The 24,106-nt window shown below is 48.7% G+C and overlaps 1 protein-coding gene across 5 annotated transcripts in view; it reads right to left on the bottom strand.

Annotated features, from left to right (window-relative positions):
• Positions 1–24,106, bottom strand: part of ARHGAP23 (Rho GTPase activating protein 23) — a 635,536-nt gene that overhangs the window by 184,416 nt on the left and 427,014 nt on the right. For 4 of the 5 annotated variants that reach the window (XM_069634667.1, XM_069634666.1, XM_069634669.1 and 1 more), the window contains exon 6: positions 9,171–9,225. In XM_069634667.1, coding sequence (XP_069490768.1) covers positions 9,171–9,225 — 55 coding nt within the window. Of the gene's footprint in view, positions 1–1,431; positions 1,828–9,170; positions 9,226–24,106 lie in introns of those variants that run through there. The other variant, XM_069634670.1, reaches the window with a different exon arrangement.

Below are 24,106 nucleotides of genomic sequence, written 5' to 3'. Positions count from 1 at the left end.
CTTGTGAATACGCAAGACGACATTAGACCACCTAAGCATCTATAGGTTTTGGCGCACGCAATAGAACATGCCTCCACAGTCCTAACCTGTCGCTTCCAGAGGATGTAAATAAAATCAAAACAACGCGTCTCCACAGCCCTACGCTGTCCCTCTCAGATGAAGTAATCTGTCTTTCCAGAGGAAAACAATGGAACACCTCTCCACAGCCCTAGCCTATCCCTCCTAGAGGTCAATTGAACACCTCTCCACAGCCCTAGCCTATCCCTTGCAGAGAAAATCAATAGAGCATGTTTCCATTGACCTAATCTGTCCTGCCTAGAGGAAATAATACTGTTAAATGAACACACCTCCACAGCCGCAGCCTGTCTCTCCTAGAGGAAGTCAACTGAACACCTTCCCACAGGCCATACCTAGCCCTCCTAGAGAAAGTCAATCGAACACCTCTCCACAGCCCTAGCATATCCCTTGCGGAGGAAATCAATAGAGCATGTTTCCATTGACCTAATCTGTCCTGCCTAGAGGAAATAATACTGTTAACTGAACACGCCTCCACAGCCGCAGCCTGTCTCTCCCAGAGGAAGTAATTAAAAATATAAGATTTATCCACAAACCCAGCCTTTCCCCAGAGGAAAACAGTAGAACACCTCCCCACAGGCCAAACCTATCCCTCCTGCAGAAATCAAGAGAACAGCTCTCCACAGCCGAAGTCTATCTCTCCCGTGGAAATCACCCGAGCATGTTTCCACAGCCTTAGCCTGTCTCTCTCAAAGAAATTAAAATCAGTACAACACACCTCCCCAGCCCTAACCTGTCGCTCCCAGAGGAAGTAATTAAAAACAACAGGACATGTTCCCACAGACCTAGTCTGTCGCTCTTAGAGGAATTAAAACAAGCCTTCACTGTCCTAGGCTGTACCTTCCCACGGATGTAATACTGTCAACAGAGCACGTCTCTACAGCACCTGCCTGTCCCTCCCAGACGAATTAAAATCAGCAGCGCACGTCTCCGTAGCCAGTCTGTCCCTCCCAGAGGAATTGATTACAATCAATAGAACATGTCTCTACTGGCCCACTCTGTCCCGCACAGAGGACGCGATTAAAATCAATGGAACAGGTCTCCATAGCCCAAGCCTGTCCATCCCAGAGGAAGTAATTAATAGTACAAGTATCCACTGTCCCAGCATGTTACTCTGCATAGACATAATTCTCTACAGCCCCAGCCTGTTGCTCCATGTCCCCCCCCCCCCCAAGAGGAAGCAATAGCGATTAGAACACGTCTCCACAGCCGGCTGCCTGCCTCTCCGAGGGGAAGTGAGCTAGTGATGGGCGGGCGTGTCCCTCGGATGTAAACATCTCACACGTCTAGCAAGCATGCATGCATGCATGCATGCATGCATGTCCGCCAGTGTGAAAGGCACATCTGCAACCTCACCCCGGCGTAAAACCTTGCTCCGGTGCTGCTGGCCGGCCTGTCACTGCATATCCGAGCGTCGGGACCTTCAGAGCCAGGCGCGCGCGCACAGCGCCCGCCCCAGGGACGGCTGCTCTGCAGCTCCTTCAATGGATCCCCAAGAATCCGCCCAGGAGGCAGGCGACCCTTCCTCGCCGGTCCCCCGGCCTCCAGCCCCTGACCCGGCCCCCGGGCACAGGTTCTGCTGCCCGGCGGGGAGCGAGCGAAGGAGAAGGCCGGGCCCCTCCGACGGCGCGAGAAGGGGATAGCGGGGGACGGCGGGGGCCCGCGGGCGGAGAGCTGTCAGCCGGGCTCTGCCTACGTCACTGGCCGGGAGCCCATCCCATTGGCCGCCGCGAAGACCACAGGAATGCGCCGCTCCTCTCGGCAAGCGGAGCCCACCGAGCTCGAGCCCTGGCCGGGGGCCAGCCCCCTCCGCGGCGGCGTGCCCAGGCCAGGGCATTCCTGAGCGCCGCGCCGGCGCTGCCCGGAATAGAGCGGGCGCCGCGGCAGCCCTCGCATGGCGGTACACGCGGCCTGTGCAGGCCCGCCGGAGCTCACATAGCCCTCCTCCTCCTCCGCCGCCGCAGAGCTCCCGGGGCCATAGCTCGGCGAGTGAGCAGCAAAGCAGGGGGGGCAGCATACTATTACATGTCGCCAAGATAGCTCCGCAGGTTGGCCGTTCGCTGCTCAGATGCGTGGGACTTGCAGGCGCGAATTCCGTAGGGCCACTTCAGCCTTTCATCCTCCCGACGTCACCAACTATGGTTGGGTAAAATAATCCTAGATGAAAAGTTCTATGTACAGCACTTTCACAAACGTGTTATATACATAACACATTCTTATTTGTTGTGCTGGTTGCTTACAAAGTGCTTTGCACAGCCGACAGGCCACCGGAGTGGCCGGGTTGGGGGAAGGAAGAAGGCGGCATTATATTTCATAGGTTGCTTCTATAGCGCTTTAGTGCACTTTAAGACCACCTCAAAGAGCTAAGGGTGAAGAGAGGAGGCTGAAGATGTGTCAGGGCTGTTGGAGGGGGCCCCATTTCAATGTGATGTTCCTACTGCCCCGCCCCCTTACCCGCCTTATAGCTGGGAAAAAAGTCTGAGGCACCCTGTGAGGTGCTTACATTACGAAGAAGTCAAACGAATCCAGCGAGGTGGATAATGGCTGCAGATTGTAACATGACAGTGATTACAGCCAGCAGGAAACCGAAACACGATATGTTTGCTGAAAAGGTATTAGTCACTCTTTGACAGTAGGATGTTAATGTCGGGAAACAAGAGTAACAAGGAAAGGAGGTGGTAAGAACATGGATGGCTACTGCAAGAGGGAGGTGCCTGCAAAAGCAGCCTGTACCGTGCGTGCATGCACGCCGAATGCAGCAAGGATGATCCTAACAGGAAACCCTAAATTATGATCACGTTGCACAGAGATCTATGTATACTTAAGGAGTGTGGACACACGTTTAAACACAATATGCTCAAATGTATTCAGAGATGTAGTTATTAATTTGCAATAACTGACGTGGTTGTCAGTAAAAGAAACACTGATTGGTACTTTCACCTTTGATTTAATTTGATGGAATACTGATTGGTTAACTCAAGGGAAGAATTTGTAACAAGAATTTACCTGCCATTGTGCAGCCTTGAAAAGTACCAAAATTGGTTGAAACACGTGTCGCCTAGGGCAATGACTTGGTTTGAGGACAAGATTTCTTGCCTGTGAATATTAAATTCTGTAATAATGACAGGACAAGCGCAGTCCTGTTGGTGTATTATTTAAGACCAGTTTTCACAGTAGGACCACTGCATATCCTAAACCAACAGCTCCCTCTAGCGGTGACAACAGGTGAAGCTGCTGCATCAGACAAACATACATCTAAACATGCTGAAAACATTTTGAATCTATGAGTCTCTTATGGGAGGACTAAGGAAGCAATTTCGCTACAAAGGACAAGTCCTCCTTAAGGTCGTCCGAACCAACAAGCAGGGCAGACCCATGTTGAGCCCTTACATGTGGCTCGTCAGCGGCAACAATGAAACGCCCAAAAGCGCATACATGCGAAGAGAGTCATCAACTGTGTACCTTTTGGAAAATGCTGAAAAATGTGGAAACATGAACACTTAAATCATCCATTCAATTCCTCCTGATGAGCCAGTACGCTACCTACTGGTGAAACACGTGTAGAGGACCAGGGAACAAAGGATATTTTTCTAAAAAATGTAATTTGCACAAAGATAAAGAATATTTGAAATACATTTAAATAAACTTCAAAATTACCTTTTACAAAAAAACAAGTTAACTTTTTACTTGAACACCAATTCAATTTGGCGCAACCACAGCTGTCCGTATCTTGCATTTTTTTCTCAAACACACATCTGGCCTTTGATTATATTGTTAGATTTGATGTTAGACTACATTAGATTAGATTGTTTCACTTGGCACAAAGTTAGGGCTACATCTTATTATGCAGTAGTCCACAATCTTACTTAAAGGAATACAATGGTATGACGTTCATTCATCACAAGTTTTTTTTCAGGAGTTTTTCCGCCGATATTTGGCCGAAAAAAGTAATAGAAAAATATGGGGAGGGATGGGTAAAGAGGTATAAGGGGCAGGGGGTGCGAGGAATAGGAAGAACAAACTGGGAAGGGAAAGGGGAGAACCCCCAAATTAAAAAAAAAAACATACAAGTGTTTTCGGCCAAAAATCGGCAGCAAAAAACTCCATGGAAAAAAAACCTGGCCATGGAATGACATAGAACCAATGGACTCACTAACAAGGTGAGCCTAGGCGCAGTCTACACCTGGATTGCACAAGTTCATTATTCTGCAACCTGTGTGCTCCACATTTTCAATGTCCAAACTAAAGGAGTATGTTTCTGTGTCATAAGACTGCAAACATTGGACTTCTGTTCCGGGGAGGGTCCCAGGGCCCCAGGACCCATTTCAACTGATACGTTTGGAAAGCTGTCCCTAAACACAGGACAGTGTGCACTGCATATCCGAATACAGCTGAGAGAGCAGCATGTCCTCCAGCAACTCTGTGCCCACAGCTCAGGGCATTCTCTGCTCCATAAACCAAGCACGGCAAACCCCAAATTCCACTGGAGCAACTTCAACCCTCAATGCGTTTGGGGATAAGGCATCGAGCTGGGCGTCTTCTTTGCTTCGAAAGCAGAATAGCCCAATAACCCTCCTCCTCCCCAACCCATGGCGAGTCAAGGCCTACATGAAACCCCCTCCCTTGCGTCCATCATTAGTAGGCCACGCCCATGTTCACCTGTACACTGATAATGTTCACATGGCAGTCAAACAAAGGACCACCCAGATCAATACACCGACATCACCACCTGTCGCCAATGAAAACACAAAATGCACTACTTAAAATGACTTGAACTTAAACGGTAACAATGCAGGAATATTGTCAGCAATGCAGTACCATGCCTCTCCAATGGCCCGCTACCAATAGTACCCAATTTACTCTTACAGACAAAAGCATTGAACATTGGCAAAGACAACAGTTTTGGCTTTTGTGTCAGAAAGCTTATAGGCATTTGCCAGGCACTGCTGTAATTACACTACTTGGCCAGAAGATGGCGACAGCTGGAAAATCGGGCAAGCACCTTTTTGGGCATAAAATGCTTATAGCTGAAAAATCATGCAAGCACCTGGGCATATGGTAACAGTGCTAGGTAAATGCCCATCTAATACCTATACACAAGTCAAAACTGTTGGCTTGTTTTTAACCGGAGTTCAGTTCAAGGAACTAAGTGTGGACACAGACACTGCTTATTAATCACGTGGTTAAGATATTTTGATTACACCAGGAGCACATTCAGAACTGCAATTTCTAGCCAGTAACTCTCAGCAAAGTGCTGGGATATAACACTGGCAGGTCAAAGTTCAAAAGAACTGTTTGATAGAGCCAGCACAAAGAGATGCTGGCAGGATATATTTTGGGTGAAGAGGGGCAAGTAGTGGGTGGGATTAGCATGACCGTGGGCAGTGAATGGAAGGGTAAACAGAGAAGCTCCTCACATCTGCCTGCACTTCAATGTAATAGTTTTGGCTCTCAGGTGGCACTTAAGCACCACCTCATAGCCAGAACAAAAACCTAGGTGTTAGCCTGAATTCTGTTAAACGCACAGGGGAATGCATTGGTCCAAAATGCTGACTTCACTTGATTAGGAAAATGGTCCCCCTGCAGCTGGACACCAAACGGAGGTGGCAAGATTTCCGTTACCCGACCGGAGAACCGCGACGGTCTTCATCAGGAGTTTGGAAAGTGCGGCTCTCTAGATTTCTTTGGCTATGATAGCTCCGGTCCCTCGCCAGTGACTATACTGGCCAGGGCTGATGGCAAATGCAGGGATGGATTTCTGGAGAGACCAGGTTTGCAGGTGCCTGGCCGATATGGAGGTCATTTAGGAAGGAACTGCAAATGGTCTGCAGCGATGTGGCGGGCTGCATTGCATTGGCGCTAGGGATCACAAACCACTTCTTGCCCCCACTCAAGACCCTGCCTTGTGGCGGCAGAGGTGTGTGGATTCAGTCCAAGAACCCATGTGTGGCCCGCCGATCCTTGCTGACCAGGGGCCCTGCGCACAGCTTCTAACATCTGGGCTGATACAGATCTCACAAATGGCAACAGATCAAAATTGGGGATATGCGTTATTATCCACCAGAGGACCCCCAACTCCGGTTCAGTCTCTCCGTCCTCATTGCATTCAATAAAGATGACGATGCATGTGCGTCTCCTGCATGGAGCGGGTGGGGGAGGCAGATTTGGTCTTTGCAGACCACGCCCCAACTTCATGCCAAAAAGTGTATTGTTTATAATTTGCTAAATTAAGAAATGCTCCCCCCTCCGCTATCATCCAAATGACCCCCCACTGTGTCCACAGCTCAGAATGCAATGAATGAACTTGTGTATCGCCCGTGACACACGCACACGCATCTAATGTGCTACATATGTGTAACACAGGGACTACAGTCCCTCTGCGCCGGTTTCCGCTTGAAAGCCCTGGAGAGTCGGGACAGCGCTACCTAACATGGGAAGCCCCAGTGAAAGGCAGGCAAGCAATGCTGCTGCTTTTCATGCAGCCCGGGACAGCAAGGAATCTGCTGCCGTTCATGCGGCCCGCGACAGCAAGCAATCTGCTGCCATCCATGCGCCCGGGACAGCAAGGAATCTGCTGCCGTTCATGCGGCCCGTGACAGCAAGCAATCTGCTGCCATCCATGCGCCCGGGACAGCAAGGAATCTGCTGCTGTCCATGCGGCCCTGGACAGCAAGGAATCTGCTGCCGTCCATGCGGCCCTGGACAGCAAGGAATCTGCTGCAGTCCATGCGGCCCGGAACAGCAAGGAATCTGCTGCAGTCCATGCAGATCTGGACAGCAAGGAATCTGTGGCCGGACTGCGGATCATCTGCCTATGCTCCAGATGAGGGTTGCACGAGAGGATTCCAGCTGCTACGCGTGTCCATGCAATTAAGATATGAAAGATCGGCACTTATATATAGTGATTTTTTAATATTGTGCTTTATGGATACATTTTAATCCGTCGCCGTGTGTTTCATGCACAAGCCGCACATTCATGCTAGTCGCATTTAGTGATCATCGGATCAGGTGTGGATTTTGAGGATGAACAGGCATGTTATGTTATGATATGGCATTTATAACGCGCCTATACACAAGTGTTTCAATGCGAGGCAAGGGAGGGGAAACAGAGGGAGGACAGAGACAACGATCCTACTAGGCCAGGTGACATTGAGATCGCACAAGTGCAGGGGTTGGGGGGAAGGGGAAAAGTGCAGGGGAAAGGGGAGGGGAGATGCAATACATAGGATAATAGTAGAATAAATAAAAACAATAACAAAAGTGCGGCCATCTGGTGGCAAGTACAGACATCGGGTGTTATCAAGTGCTTGTCGGGGCTGTAGGGATACAGAAACAGTCCCTGAGTGCATGGGTTGCCAGAGGGCAGTGCAGGTGTGTAACTGGCGGGGAGGGGATCTGGGCCCCAGATCAGAGGGTAGCCAGGTAACCAGTGCAGATTCAGCCAGGAGATCAGCAGAGGAGAGGGGGAGAGAAAACAGAAGCAAAGAGGAAGGTCTTGAGGTGCTTTCGGAACGCAGATGGTTCTCCTCAAGTTTCAGAGAGGCAGAGAGGCAGGGAGGCTTTTCCAAAGGGAGGCCCCAGCAGAAGAAAGAGATCTACCACCAACTCGCTGCTTTGAGAAGCGACTAACTCTCAGGAAGTTGGAGGCAGGTGAGCGAAGAGCTCGAGAAGGAAGGTATTTAGGAAGCGAGAGTTGTAGGTATTGAGATCCCATGCCCCAGAAGGCCTTGTGGACAATGCAGAGGGCTTTGACTTAATCCTCGCCGCCACTGGGATCCAGTGCAGAGATTTCAGTCCTCTAGAGATACGTTCCTTGGGCTTGAGGCCAAGGACAAGTCTTGCAGTCCTGTTTTGGATGAGTTGCAGAGAGTAGAGACAGGCAGATTTAGAAAGAGGCTGTTGCAGTAGTCCAGCCTGGAGAGAACCAGAGCTCTGAAGTCAGTGAGCTTCTGGGGCAAGGAGAGGAAATGAAGAATACCTCAGAGGAGGTGCAGCTGGTAGTGTGACTTCTTAGAGACATCAGAGATGTGAGGAGAGAAGGAAAGTGTGGAGTCGAAGATGACCCTGAGGTTTTAAGCCTCGGAGGTGGGAGCAGGAAGAGGGCCAAGAGAGGCCGGCCAGAGAGTGACAGGAAAGGAGGGGCAGGTGTGCTGATGAGGAGAATCTCGGTCTTAGTGGCATTAAGGCAGAGATTGTTGGTGGCACACCACTCTTGCATGGCAGATAGACAGTTAGAGATGAGAGAAGGAGAAGAGGTGGCAGAGGGGAGCCTGAAAATGATTTGAGTGTCACCTGCATAGCACTGAAAGTTGGGGCAGAGAGCAGCAATGCGGTGGGCAAGAAGTGCAGGTATTGGTTGAGCAGCCAGGGAGAGAGGTTAGACCCCTGGGGAACACCACAGGTAGAGATTGAAATAGAGGAGAGGAAGGACCCAAGTTGGACCTGGGAGGGTCTGTCAGAGAGGAAGGAGGTCAGCCATGCCAGGGCCTGATCGGTGATACCCATGTTATCGCGGAGACGGTTGAGCAGGATGGCAAAGTTGACCAAGCTTCTCTGCCATTAGGCTGATGACCATTAAATGCTATGAGTCAAGAGGAGCCTTTCTCGCGAAACACGTATTGCCTGAATGAAACTTGGCCAAGTCTGCCCTGCACAGGTGAAAGGAGGAGCGGGTGAAGCAGCAGTCAGAGAGCACCTGGCAGACGAGAATCACTAACATAAAGACTCCTGGCTGAGGTGCCTTTTGAGGGTGTCCTATCAGGAGCCCCTCACACACATGCAGAATGAAAATGATACTTTTTCTAAAGCATCTCTGCTGGAAGGTTCCTGGGGCTCACTAGGAGGGGGACTCTGGGGTGCATGTGTACTTCTGAACCCCAGGTGGTGTTAAGCTAGGTCTTCCTGTTAAGAGGTGCCTAATTCTATCATGTTGACAGTACATTACGAAGAGACTGCTGGGCGCAGTGATCACCAGGTGGTACATGGGGTCTCCTCTGTGGGTGGCAGCTCTGAAGCTGGCACGAGGCACTCGCTTCGGACAGTCTTGTGTGAGTGTGCGCAGCGACATGGAGTTTGGATACCCTACACATACTCACCAGCTGCAGGATGTCCTCATCCTTGGGCATGATGCACAGGTCCAGGGCATCTTCACTGTGGGCAGAAAAGCAATGTCAGAAAAGAATCGAAGGAGAAGGCAAGAGTTCACACATCAGCTGGGACATGCACCTGGCACTTCTTGGAAGACTTACCCTTGCCCTGACATGTAACCGTAGAACAATTCATGGTCCCTTTCATGTGCCTGTGTTCCGCTACACCTGTACACGCATGACCTGCTACTCACAGTGAAGACCCTGGAAGTATGGGAGGGCATGAGGGGGCCTGGTAGCCGGCCACACACCCCCCCATTGTGGCCCTCATCTGTGGGATGCACCACTCCATAACCCCAAACAGAGTCCTGCCACAATGTGTGGCAGCTGCCCTCTCCTACCCACCCATCACCAGCCACAGAGAGGATCGTGGCACTTTACCAGGGCCATTCCACATTTTCTCCCCAAAACAGAACGGCGGGTGCCATCTGTGGGACTTGCCATCAGCCTTCAGTTCAACACGCAGAGCCATTGCACTTTCCATAGATTCTACCAACTTTCCCACTAGGTGCAACCCGGCACTATGCATAGAACCTACCCATGCTTGCCATGCAAACGTACTTTGCATAGCACCTACCCATGCCTTCCAACACACAGAGTTTTGGTACTTTGCACAGAACGGATGGAGTGGATGGAACAGATGCAATAGATGGAACGGATGGAACAGAAAGAACGAATGGAACGGATGGAAAGGATGGAGTGGCTGGAGTGACGGAGTAGATGGAACGGATCAAATGGATGGAATGGATCGAGTAGAAGGAACGGATTAAGTGAACTGTTACTGATGTTACTGATAATCGCCACATGACACTACTACACCTACTCTCTCCTATACACTATCATGCAACTAGAACACAGCTATACTATGACACATTCGGCCTAGCTGTTCTCATACTAAGATGACCCCACGAACACCTCATCATCCTAATAAAACACAGCTAGCTGAGCACATACCGGCTAGCTTAGGCGTCTCCTCAGGCCTAACGCAGTCAGAATTTAGTCTGGGTGTCCACCCTCCAGACTGAACACATCCAACTGATTTCCTCAGAACCACACCTACCATAAAGAAGCAGCGGTCATGCAACAACCACACCAGCTGCACACATATCCGGTGCGCCCACGCAACATACGACACTCTCTCTCTCTCTCCACTGACTTGAACTGCGGTTCCCGAGGGCGTTCAACCTACCAGCGCTTGAAGTTCATACCAATGACACATAAGGCGCTATATAAATGCCAAGTAACATAACATAACATAACCTACTCATGCCTGCCATGCCAACACACAGAGCCTTGGTACTTTGCATGGAACATGCACTTGCTTGACTTCAAACAGAGCTTTGGTATTTTGCATAGCATCTAGACTTGCTTGCCAACACACAGAGCTTTGGTACTTTGCATATAACCTAGAATTGCTTGCCAACACACAGAGCTTTGGTACTTTGCATAGAACCCACACTTGCTTGCCAACACACACAGCTTCGGTACTTTGCATGGAACATACACATGCTTGACTTCAAACAGAGCTTTGGTACTTTGCATAGCAGCTACACTTGCTTGCCAACACACAGAGCTTTGGTACTTTGCATAGCATCTAGACTTGCTTGCCAACACACAGAGCTTTGGTACTTTGCATAGAACCTAGACTTGCTTGCCAACACACAGAGCTTTGGTACTTTGCATAGAATCCACACTTGCTTGCCAACACACACAGCTTTGGTACTTTGCATAGTGTCTACACGTGCGCTATGGTACTTCGCATAGAGCCTACCCATGCTTGCCAACGCACAAAGCGTTGGTACTTTGCATAGAACCTACAGTTGCTTGCCAACACACAGAGCGTTGGTACTTTGCATAGAACCTATCCACGTTTGCCAACAGACAGACCTTTGTCACTTTACATGGAACACACTTGCACTTCCGGTAGCACACACCCTGTCACGATCCAAAGCATCTACCTGCCCCATCTCTAATAGACTGCTGTCCCAGTTAATACAACCTACCTGTGCACCCATCAGATGGAGAATATTCAAAGCACATTCCACGCTCTGCTCACACACGCTTACCATAGGACTGGTCACGTGTCTTAGCAGCAATAGGCAAAGCCCTGGCCCCATCAGTTGGACATGGTCCGTCACCCTTGCTCCACCCAGATAGGATGGACTCTAAATGCTGCACCAGCCATCTGCCCCCCGCCCCCTGCCCCCTGAAAGGCAGACTGCTGCCCCACTCATGGGGGCTAAACCTTTCTCCAACACCACTGGCATCCACCCTGCACTATGTGGTAGGACGTGCCATCTGTACTCGTGGCTTGGGCAGGACCTAACACCATCAGCAGCAACACCCATATGCCCTCCCTTTTGCCAGGCAGAAACCTGGCATTAACCATTAAAGCAACCATATGCCACTAAACCCCACACACACTTCCTTGCCACTGCCTCTGCGGTCAGAGTAACAGCCTATATGTTAGGAAGCTCTCCATACACAGCAACGCGCCAAAACTCTTCGCCCTGTTCCTCACACCAATAGGTTTTTAAAATGTTCCTCTCTTCTAGTGTGTACTCCTTGTCTTCAAACCAATCCATGGCCCTTTACGACCCACTACCTTGCTGACTGCATCTCTCTCTGCTCCCCCTTTCAGTCCCCATCCGCCCTGTGGTTACTTCGACTCTGCTTCGTCCATGTAGGGGCCTGAAATCACTGGAACGCTCTTCTCCCCACATCAAAGCAATTCAACCAATGGACTTATTTAAAACGAGGCTCAAGCGCCACCTGTTAGACAGAAAATGGGAAACTTTCCCCCCTGGATAAACTCCCCTGTATGTCCTAGCCCAACGAGAAACAATGTTAATACATACATTGTATGTGTTGATATACTGATACAGTGCCAAAATGTATACCACACTTATGTATGTCCCCCCGTTTCCCCCTTCTAGGTGCCAATGCAATAACCAAACACTACCAGGCTTGCCGTCGGTTACCAGACACCAGTCCCCCCCCCCCAACCCCCTTTTTTTTTTCTAAAAAACCCTTCTTTTGCCTAAACGAAAACCAAAAAAATACATATATAAATTTAAAAAAAAATTCGACCATTTGGTTTTCGACCAAATTATGTCGACCATTTGTCTTTCGACCAATTTACAGTCGAGCACTTGTCTGGACACCCTTGCCGTCACCATTACCAATGTAACCATGTTAAGGAATGCTTTAAAGGAACTGCCGATGCCTATGTCTGCATTACTGCTTTATGCACATCACTTCCGGTAGAACTGATGCCCAACTGTGACAATTCAACTTCCGAGGCACCAGTGGGCTAGGGATGAATATCGGTTTCTAAACCACCAATCAGCCCCACACCTCTAGTACACCAGAAGGGATACGAATAGATTGGAAAGACAAGCAAATTGTAAATGTCCTTGTCCAATTGTGGTAACGTGGACGAAACGGCAGTCTTATCTCTGCAAGGTTGTGGATCGTTGGTTAGTTGCACCACAGCGAAAATACAATTATTACCCAATGATAAAAGGGACTGTCCAGTCAAGGTTGTATACAAATATCTACTTTATTATTATCACAACTGACAGTTCGAGCACACTACAAAATACAAACCACCATGTGAAGGAATGCAGGGGACAGACAGTTTCAAGAAAGAAAGGGGATGCACTCTGGATACTGACAGGAGTCTAGTCGGTAAAGTAATTGCTGAACATAGTTCAAGGATACTTGGTTTCAGCACAAAGGGAGAAAGAGGTTGTAAAATGTCACTAGGGGTCTTCAGAGAAGGACCAGCGGGACAGGACCAGAATGTACCTTGCGCTTGTAGTAGTTCTTGGTACTTGACAGTGTAGGTCGGTTTCAGGGCGCTTTGCAGCTTCTGCAACACAGTACAAGATGAGAGACAGCTGTGGGTATCAGGCGGCAGGCAGTTCACCAGAGAGGCTGGATGGACAGCTGCAAGCTGATCTACACGGCGGCTCGGGGTCAGGAATTGTTGTCTACCTGCTGGGTGGCGGGTCTGAAGCACTGGTCAAGGCATCTCGGATGGTGTGAGCGACTGCGGCTTGACAACAGTCAGCTGTGCAGTCGGTTGCAGCTCGAGGGACTCGGACTGCCTCGAAAATGTCCCTTAAGGTAGACGCTGGTTGATGCACTCCTCCTAGCTTCTTGCCTGGGCTCATGTTGTCCTTTAAGGAGGACAGACCAAAGCAGAGGAGATTGTTGCAGGCAATGGCCTTGTCCTTGGTTTGGTTCAGAGACTTCCCCACCCAGGAAGCTTGCTTGCTCTGTGCTGGCGGGGTACAGGGTTCTGGAGCTGCTGGTAGGGTCCTCTGGGTTCAGTATCTCCCTCTGTTCCCTGGGAGATGTTTAGGGGAGGGATCTTGCTTCCCCCTTGGAATTCCTGGCCCTCCTTCACTGGTGGAAGATGTAAGGCAGCCTGTACCTACAGCTAGGGTCCCAATGAGTTCTTCTTGCTACTCCTTGCAAAGTCTTCAGATGATCTACCAAAAGAGGGGCTCAACCTTCTTTTAAAGCCAAATGTGCCACAGTGATTGATGTAGGCTAAGCCTACCTTAATGAACCAATCCTGGGTCCCCACCAACAATCTTCTGTTATATGTGAGATCATGACCAGAGTGCTTTGCAACAGGAACGGTAAAGGGGTGAAAACATTTACTACTAAGTCCCACCCATCTTCCTTTCTGTTGTGGGTCAAAGGGTCTCTCTGATTAATTGAGCTCTCTGTGGTTCCAAAGGCAGGCCGCCATTGAGGTTGTGGCGAGAACAGACTGTCTCCATCAAATCACATACTCCTACCCTCTGAATGGGGTTCTCCTGCAGGGGTTGCCTACTGTAAACACATGTACCAGACATGATAGCTCAATGTCATTGATACTAAGAGGCAGGAGCTAGCTTCAGGTTGACACAGAAGCATATGAAATGTGTTGGAGTGGAACTCTAATCAGTATGCGTCACTGCCACCAGCAGGGCCTACAAAGGATATGGTGGATCCATGAAGCCTTTGTTATTTAATTATGTTGGCTTTGGCAGGAGGAAGATATAACCCTCCCCTTTTGAGATGCCTTGATGTACTCCTGGGTGTCGCATTCCAACTAAATGTGACAAGGAGGACTGCGCTCTTAGGCTGTGTCCACCCAGAGTACACAGGTCTATGTGTATGTCGTGCAGTGAGCATAGCAACATGCGCAGATTAGCCCCACACATTTTCCAGAGGTTGATCTACCATCTTTCAATTTCATTTAAAATTTCCAAAAAGCCCAGGTGAGCGCACACCCACCGTGCGGACGGTCTGATTCCTCACATGCCCCCCCAGCCTCAACATGTGAACCACCACTCTATTGCGGGTCTTGTTCGTCATCAAGGCGAAAGTAGTGGCTGAGGCCATCTGCTTTTCCATGCTGGGAGCCTGGCCTGTGCTGGATGTCCATATCTAAACCCTGTAGGGATATGGACTAAAGCAAAAGCTTAGGGTTCTCCCTTTGCATGGCCATTAACCATCGAAGAGGCCGGTGGTTGTCTGGATTGTAATGTGTGACCCAAAGATGTAGGGCTTCAGCTTCTTTATGTCCCACGTGACCGCTTAAGCCTCTTTTTCAACAACAGCCCAGTTCCTTTCCCTTTTTGTCAATCACCTGCTAATGTAGGGGGTAGGTTGCTCTACCCCTTGAGAGTTCAGCTGTGTCTAGGGAGGATAGCTCAGGGGCAATGCGCTCACCTTGGAAGCAAGTCGATGCAGAGCAACACAGGTTCGATCCCCAGGGCCACGCTTGGAAACCTCTCGGTATTAAGCATGTTATATATAACCAATTATTAATTATACATATAACTCTGCTCCAATCCCCAAATTACAGGTGTCTGTCTGGATAATGAACTCCTGACCATAGTCTGGCACTTTCAGACTGGTGCCCTGCACAATCCATCCTTTGAATCCTGAAAGGAGGTTTCAAAGGCGGACATCCAAGTTGGCTTTTTTAGCATTTTCTTAGAAGTTACATCATTCAGGGGCATGGCAATGGTCCCATACCCCTTGATGAGTGACCGGTAGTACCCAGTGAGACCTAGAAAGGCTCTCACCTGCGTCTGTGTGGTGGGGATGTCCCAATCCTTCACAGCCTGTACCTTTGCTTCGAGAGGTTGTTTGTTACCTCAACCGACCAGGTGGCCTAGGTAAGTCACTGTGCCCTGCGATCTGGCACTTCGTGGCCTTGATAGTCAGACCTGCAGAGCCTGAAGCACTTGTTTCAGGTGGGTTATGTGATCCTCACAGGTGTGGCTGAACACAACATTGTTGTCTAGATAGGCGACGCTGAAGTTCTCCAGTCCAGGCAAAATCTGGTAAACCATCCGCTGAAAAGTGGCAGGGGCATTCTTCAATCCGAAGGACATCCAAGTGAACTGATAATGTCCTTCTGGGGTTCAGAATGCTGACCTCTCTCTCGCTCCATCTGTCAAGCTGACCTGCCAGTACCCAGCCGTGAGGTCAAAAGGTACTCAAATACTTGGCAGAGCCGAGGTGGTCAATGGGCTCCTTTGCCCGAGGAATGGGGTGAGCAGCTACCTCTGTGACAGATTGAGCCCCCTGTATTCCACACAAAAGCAGATTTCAGTCTTCCCAACACTGGTCTTTTTAGGGACCAGTACCACTGGGATAGCTCTATCACTCCTAGGGACCTACCGTGAAGGGCACACCCCACAGAAAAAAACTTTAAATGATTGATAGCCCAGAAACACGCCAGGGCGTCCCTTTCCATTTTTTTTAGCTCCCTGTAAAGCTCTAGAGGCAAACACAATGACACATTCCTTGCCTTCTTGCAATTGCACCAACGCAGCTCCTAGCCATACTGTGCTAGCACCAGTCATCAGATATGTTTTGCAATAGGGATTGAACATGCCAAGTGTGGGGGCACCAACGATGCTCTTCTTGATTAGCGTGAATGCTTCCTGACATTCCACATTCCAGTCATACTTAGCACACTTCAACAATCCCCTTAAATGAGCACACTTCCAAGGCAAACCTGTCGATACATTTGGAGTAATAATGACAAGAACGCTCTCAATGCATCTTTGTTCTGGGGTGCTGGGGCCTGTAACACAGCATCCAACAAACTGGTTTTAGGCCTGATGCCTCTCCAATCTATGACATTCCCCAGATAGGAAACCTCTGTCATTCCAAATTGACATTTTTCTTTCTTAGCCGTCGGCCCTGCCTGATGCAAAATACTACTATCTCACGTACATATCGAGCATTGCTCTCCAGGTCCAGCACGAATACCAGAACATCATCCTGGAATCACCTTACAAACTCTAAACATGTGAACAGCTTTTCTATCACACAATGAAAAACAGCGACAGCTGAGGCCAGACCAAATGCCATTCTCTTAAAATGGTATGCCCCAAAAGGGGCAACAAAGCAAGTCAGGACGCAGAACAATCTGGTGACATGCATTAGACAGATCAATCCTCACAAAATACTTCGCACCATGCAACAGGGCGATCATTTCCCGCACCTCAGGTAGCGGATGTCGGTCCACCCAAATGTTGTTGAGACCTGATGTCTACACACGTCCGTATGTTGCCGTCTCCCTTCTGTGGGATAACCGCGGGGAACATCCACTCTGCTTCTTCTATTGGTTCATTCACATCATTCTTACAGAGTTGGTTAAGCTCAACTTTTTTGTTTTTCTCTCAACAATAAAGGTACAGCACAAACCTTGCGCACTACTGGTTTTGCTCCCCTTTTCAGAACAATTGAGTGGCAACACCCCATCAAACACCCTGACTGGTCAGCAAACTGCTGGCACACATCTTTCCCCACGAACATCATGGGCTCTGGGCCATTTCGGTTTAGAGCTTCTTCTGATCTCTCCAGCTAAGCAGCGACACACATCTGCCACATATAACACACCTATGATGGCTCCATCTTTGAATGCAATTTCTACAGGTTTTGACCCCAGAATGTTGATCGGTGCACCCCTTTGTCTCCTGGGACATATATCAGGAGCATCCAAGTCATCCACAGTAAATCCCAACATCTCCAAAGCATCAATTCCCACTACAGTGTATTTGGAGCCTGAATCCGCCATCATCCTTAACTCGTGACCATCAATTTGTACTTTCCACCATGGAGCATCTACAACTCCTCCGTCAATACTTGCAATAAGTAAATCACTGACTCCTACTTGGAAAAAAACCTCCTCTTCAACATATCTCACATCACACCCACTCATACACTTTGGCCAGGAGCAATTTATAAATGATGGCTCATTCAAGGGACCATTGTTTTGGACAAGACGCTTGTAACCTTTCCGTGTTAAGAAATGCAAATGGCCATTTCATTCTGAAAGCACACAGAAAAACACAAGTTAGTTGCCTAAATCTAAGCCCTCCTCCAACCAATATCACACACACCACTTTTAAAGTAACTGACTACATTATTTTCAGATGTTCATATTTAACACCAAAAAGTGTTTATTTTTGTAAGAATGTAATATTTCCATCAGATCATAGATGAAACCTGCATTTGTCAAACACTGAAAGAGTCTCCCAGTCAAGATGGGGGAATAATGCCACAATTCTGTTTTTTTTAAATAAGCAAAGTGTGTCTTGTGTAAGTGTCTGCGCTGGGAACATGACAACCTGGGTAAAATTCTAGTATCCGAATACTTTAACAAGCTTGCCTACCTAAAAAAAACAAAAAACAAGGGGTTGCGTGCACCCTGTGAAAAAAAAGTTACGCTGTCTACCGACATGCATCCTTTACTTGTTCCCTGAAAAGCAGCCACCATCATGGAAAAATAACTGCACCGGTCTCCAGGATTGCAAACTCTCTTGCCACATCCTGGGCAAATATTTATGACTCACTCACTTGCCTTCTCGGCATCTCCCCTCCTCACCCCCATGCCTGGCTTTTAACAATACTCTGCTTTATAAAGATAACTTGAAAAGGAAACATACCATTGTAAGGTTCTACGATATATCAATCCGAATAGAACTATGTTAGGCAAAAAGTGTAACATTCTTTTTAGGTTTATTAATTGTAACTCGGGTTGTGATGCGAAGCGAATCAACCAATTTAAAATCTGTGTGCTTCTGATGCCGGGAATGACTGAACACAGCCACTATATCACATACTCCAAGCACATGCTTAGAAACTATATGCAGCGCTGGGGGCGGCCAACATAATCTCTGTTTGGACCAGAGTGTTGACACACAAACACATTGAATGTGGAGGAGCAATATCAAAGGGGGTTGGATTTGTAGGGGTCAGCATTATTTGATAGTACAAATTGGTCTAGCAGCCATGGTGCACGAGGGAGCGTATGAAAACTGTTTTTATGCATTCCTTTTCAATATTAAGCAGAGTTGTCCTTTTACTAGACATGAAAAAGCAGAATATAAATAAATGTGTGCTTTCTTTATGCAGTAGCCCAGTCCCGCTACACGTAGGATAGCCTTTCGCCAGAGAAGGTTGCTGGCAACCATTATTCACATTAGAATTCGGGAATCGGCCACCAATCATAAGGTGAACCGGTTACTGCGCGTTCACGTTACGCTGGAATATTCATGCTGCACTAATGTGCATGCTTTGTAAAGGTGATGGGGAGTAAGCTCTGGCAAAAATGCTGCCTCGACACATTTAAGATAAGTAAAAATGACAAACATATTAAGCGGCCAGGTTCCCTACACGGTAGCCTTAACGCGGTCCTTGGGTGGAGAGGTAATGTATATTTGAGCGCACCTATCACAGGTATTTCAATGGCATGGACAATCTATGGCTTCTGCGAGGTGTACACAATATAAACATGTGCACACAGTCTACACTCCTCAAGAACATTTTACATACCTCCTGCCACATGCACGCAAACTATAGCATGGCCCAAGAGCACAGTCTGCATCTCCCTCAATAATCTAGCATGATAACATGTGCTATCCTTATTTCCGCCGGCATCTTCCGTGCCTCAATAAAATGTGAACTTCCGTCCTCTCCTCCGCCTGACAACCCAACATGGGTGCTAGCTGGGCCCACTGCAGATTGATGCTAGGCGGCACTCAACACGGTGGACACATGGGCAGCTTTCTTTAGAACCCATTATAACTGCCTGACTGGAAGAAGTAAACATGTGTCTTTTAATGTGCACGAATAACTAGGTGCAAAGAAATAAATATTACAAAAACATTTCCATTTTTCAGTTAAAACATTTTTACTCGCTTCTTAAAATACTCTAATTGGGAATTGGACTTACAGTTTTACTCCCTAAAAAAAATGTCTTTTACTCCAAACTTTAAAAAATAGGGAGTAAAATACTCCCACTTCCAAATCTTATCTGGAGCATTGCCTGCATTACATACACGTTTTTCATTTTTGCTGTTGCGGCAGTGTTTTTATGCAATTCGAGTTGAATGCGTGCCCAGAAATCCACCACGAGACGCTACACAGCCTTGTGACACCAAAGCTGTGATGGAGGGAACCTCTGAATAAACCAATTGGCAGGTGGTTGTTTCCAGTTGTTTTACTTATTTATATGACATTGCAATGCAACTCCCGACACGGGCCATGCTCCGGATTCCCTGATCGCACGTTGCTGTCGATAGTCCCTTTCAGAGCATTCTAAGCTGGCATTAGCGATGGGCTGTGTTTGCGACTGCACTGTGTGCACGCTCTAGAGAGCAGTATACCATGGCATGAATTCCTGCGCACCTGCCGAGGCTGTGTGTGTCCCCTAGACCCTAGACCCTCGTCATCTCGCCCTTTCCATACCTTAACTGCTGCACGTCTTCAGCACGGTTGGCCTCTCCAACGACCAGGCCACAACTCCGGCACACAACAACGCGTGAGTCCAGAGGGCCTCAGCTCCAGGCACTGAAGTTCGTTTGCTGGCAAAGCGACGGAGTAGCTGGCTTGCCTGCTGTTTCAGAAGTTCTTGGAACGTTCTGAAATGGCCCCCAGGGCACGCCATGTCACATGAAATCCTGGCGGCACTGGCGTCGGCAAACGGTTACATTGTTACGGTCCTGCCGGCACCACCTGCTCGCCCCCACCCCATGCTTGCACATAACTTTTTTGTAATAGCTTTTCTTTCTCTGTAACATGGCATGTCCGTGCGAGTGCACTCTGAGCACACGGATCATGCTGCAGCCTGCAAGTTTCTGCAACAAAGGGAGTTCCGAGTCAATGGTACCCTCTGCATGGGACCCCATGACTGGCCAAGTGGAGCTGTACACGCCCAGCGCCAGACCTGCCTTTGGTGTAACATCTGTGGTATCCATCGACTCTCTTAAAATGGGTGCGAGCCCCAATTCCCCCCGTTTGTAACCTAGACGAGTATGTGACTGAGGCATGGCAGCCCTTTCTAAGAGGCGCCATGGCTGGAACAGTGACATGGGTAAGCAGCAGTCTCTCAGCCGGTGTGCTTGGAAAGGAAGGAGTAAACAGGGCCACCTACAGCTGTAGAAAACACTGCAGGAAAAGTACTTACTCCTATCACCTGGCCGCTTGAAGTTTGGACTCACACGGTTACTTAGTGAGTGCCCTACAAATGTTTAAGGCTACAACTGCCATGATCCTACACCACCAACTGCGCGGGCTTGGAATGATGGGAGTTGAGGGCAAAGCATCTGGAAGGCCACGTTATGAGTAACCTTGTAGGTTTATTGCTGCAGTCCTCCATAATCCAGTGTGCCTTAATTCAGGCACAATCCTAATTACACGCATTCACCTCGTTAAGGCTGGGCTGGGGCCGAGTGTGGAGGGAATCTGACGGTAAATACCCTGTTGATAGGTATAATGTCCTCTATGGATACGGGCAGGGTGATCTACAGAGGTCCCAGGGCATGCATTCTGCCATCTAGAGCTGGAAAAGCCTATAATGATGTTGGTAGGTCATGATTTTTCATCTTTGGGGGTCATTTTGCTCCCTTGAGTGTCCCCTAAATGTTTTGTTGGCTTCTGTTTTTTTTTTTGCTTTCTTTTTGCTGTCAACCAGACTTCTACTGAAGTCCCCCAACAGATGCCAAGTTTTCTGGTTGAGCTAACCTTACTAGTCTTTGTGGCTATTGGGGTTCTGCTTGGCCCCAGGCTGAGTTTTCTCCTTCTGCAAGCATGCCGAAAGCAGGCTGGTGCTAGCTGGATTCTTCTGTTGTCTAAATCAGTTCAGTAGTCATTTCCAACAGGCTAGCAGCTAAATGACCCAATATGGCAGCCAATAATTTACTCAAGCATTTTCTAAGTGCTACGCCCGTTTTGTTTTGTGGCCTTTCACTGTTCCTATGAATGATGAGGGAATGGCCAAAAGGAGGCATTCTGCTTTTGGAAGCTGTCTGACAAAAGTATCCAAAGTTTGTCTTTTATCCAGTGGAAACTGGGTGAGGGTCCTCCAGACACCCCAATACATACTTGTGCGGGTGTGCCTGTGTGTGTAGAAGTTTGGTTAACCAGCCTTTCCTTTTCAGGCTGACCAGCAAACTTTGAATAAATAAACAAATTATCCTCCCCTGACTCCCCCTCCCCCAAAACCCCTTTTTGTCTTGTGGCGCCTGGAAAAACTTTCTGCTGTATAGGCGGCATGCAAATGTCCCAATAAATAAATATCATTAAATTGACCCGGGCCAGGTGAAGAGAAAGCGGCTGCTGGGCTGCATCAATATTAGAGGCTGTAGCCATCTTGCATTTGACGCTCCTCTCTGTGGCCTTCCCTGGTGTTGCCGGCACTGGCCCGAAGTCCCCGAATCCCCAGCGTGCGAACGGAAAGTCAAGAAAACTCCAAAATAATCTTTCCCGTGGAAAAACCTTCCAGAGCAGGCAAATTGAAACTCTGTCTTCCGCTTTTTTTGTTGGAATTGTTTGTTGGAGAATTGTTGGAACAGAAGTTTGGTTAATGGGCGAGAAGGGTTGGGGGAGGCGAGGTTTGTTACTGTGCATGTCCCCGTCTTCGAGCACTGACTCAGTGAGGGGGGTCTTGGGATTCCCCATGTACTTTCTCTGGGCCCAACAGCACTCTACTACTTTGCCCATTCAACCAGCCTCCTTTTAGCTGCAGTTTTTAAGGGTTAATTGGGTACTTCATTGCATTGGGGGTCTTTCACAATACCACCTGCAATTTCCTATGTCTTTAACTATATTGAAAAGCCCCTACTCACTCCCTGGTAGCATAACGAAGTGCATGGAGCTTTCCAGCGCTTGTGCGGAGCAAGCGTGTCAGTGGCAAGCAGGGCATGGAACCCGGGCTTAACTCAGATGCCGTCCTCTGCGCCAAGGTGAGCTGGATAACAATGGAGACCCGCAAGCGGGCACTGCAGGGACCTCACACGAGGCGTTGAACAATAAACAATGAATTCATTAAGGAGGGGAAGGCTTCTCCCCTAGGCAGACGAGTCACTGAATGTGAAGAGTAACTTTACTAGGAGCTTATCATCTTACAGGGGGCGAGGAGCAAGGTCTGCGCTGCTGAGGCTCCTAAGAAGAAGTCTTCGCATCGAGCTTTGTGACCACCAATGTGGCAGTGAAAATGGCCGCCAGGTGGTGACATTTCCCTACAAATGCACCCTCCAAAACAATGTTTATGTTTATTGAATTTATATAGCGCTTTACGCCAAAGCGCTTTACAGATAAACAACAAGATACAACATTTTGCAAAGCTTATTACAAACGTGAAACAAACCAGAAGTACAGTATATGGAACAATTTACTCAAGGGGAAGGGAGGAGGAGGGAGAGGGGGGAGGGGAAGGTAGAGGGTATGAGAATCAGGATCGATGCTAGCAGGGTGGGAGACAGGGGGAGTAGGGGGGGGGGGAGTCCCAGCTGGCCTCTTGCCCTCTAGGTGGCAGTGTACAGTGAGGTCAGTGGGAGGAGGGGGAGGTGAGTGGAGAGGGGGTAGGGGTTTGGGGAGGGGAGAGGGTGGTAAGGAGAGGGTCAGGGGGAGTGGAGAAGAAGGGATTTCAGGGAGGAGCGGAAGGATGAGTAGGTGGAGGAGGAGCGGATGGAGAGAGGTAGAGAATTCCAGTGGAGGGGGGCAAGGAGTTGGAAGGAGCGGAAGCACGAGGCGGCGCAAGGGGCAGGGGGTACTGTGAGAAGGTAGAGATCAGCGGACCGGAGAGAACGGGAGGGATGGTAAAATGAGAGGAGGGAAGAGAGATATGGGGGGGCGAGGTCATGGAGAGATTTGTAGACAAGACAGAGGAATTGAAATTTCAGTTGTGAGAGGAAGGGAAGCCAGCCGAGTTGAGAGAGAGAGGCAGAGATAGAGTCAGGAGGACCGAGAAGACAGAGTACGGATGGAGGAGTGGTAGATGGATTTTAGGGGAGTCAGGTGAGAGGCGGGGAGACCAAAAAGAAGAGAGGAGCAGTAGAAGAGGCGGGAGAAAATAAGGGAGGGAATTAGGGGTTTAGATGCGTGGAAGGTGAGGGAAGAGCGGATCTTGCGGATGTTGAACAGGTGGTGCCGACAATCAAAACACTTTCCCCAAATATTCTGGGATTGGAGGGAATGATATAGAATTATACTGCTCCTGGAATATTTGGGGAAAGAATTTTAGGGCTCAGGGAAATAAAGTCACCTACCTGGTGACTTTTTCACAGAGACATTATCACATGGAACAAAGTATACTTCATGCAGCGCTGTTCTGTTCGAATGGCAGATAGAAACTATAGCCGCTTTTTTTCCTTGTCATGCTGAAGAAAACATGTGGAAAATAGTCTGAAGAGATTACTATAAATAATAGCTGACACAAAGAAAACAGCGCAGAAACAGGAGGTCCGGATCACGGCTACTGCTCTGCTAAAGTGCCCGTCAACAGAATCTAGGAGACCACGCACTGCCAGCTCGCGCAGTCTCAGGTTTACTTGGAGGACTTCTTTTCACTCGCCTCT

Source organism: Ambystoma mexicanum, chromosome 13 (assembly GCF_040938575.1).
Source record: "Ambystoma mexicanum isolate Mex_15411 chromosome 13, UKY_AmexF1_1, whole genome shotgun sequence".
NCBI classification, from domain to species: domain Eukaryota; kingdom Metazoa; phylum Chordata; class Amphibia; order Caudata; family Ambystomatidae; genus Ambystoma; species Ambystoma mexicanum.
The sequence above is the reverse complement of the archived record's forward strand: the minus strand, read 5'-3'. Positions and strand labels throughout refer to the sequence as shown.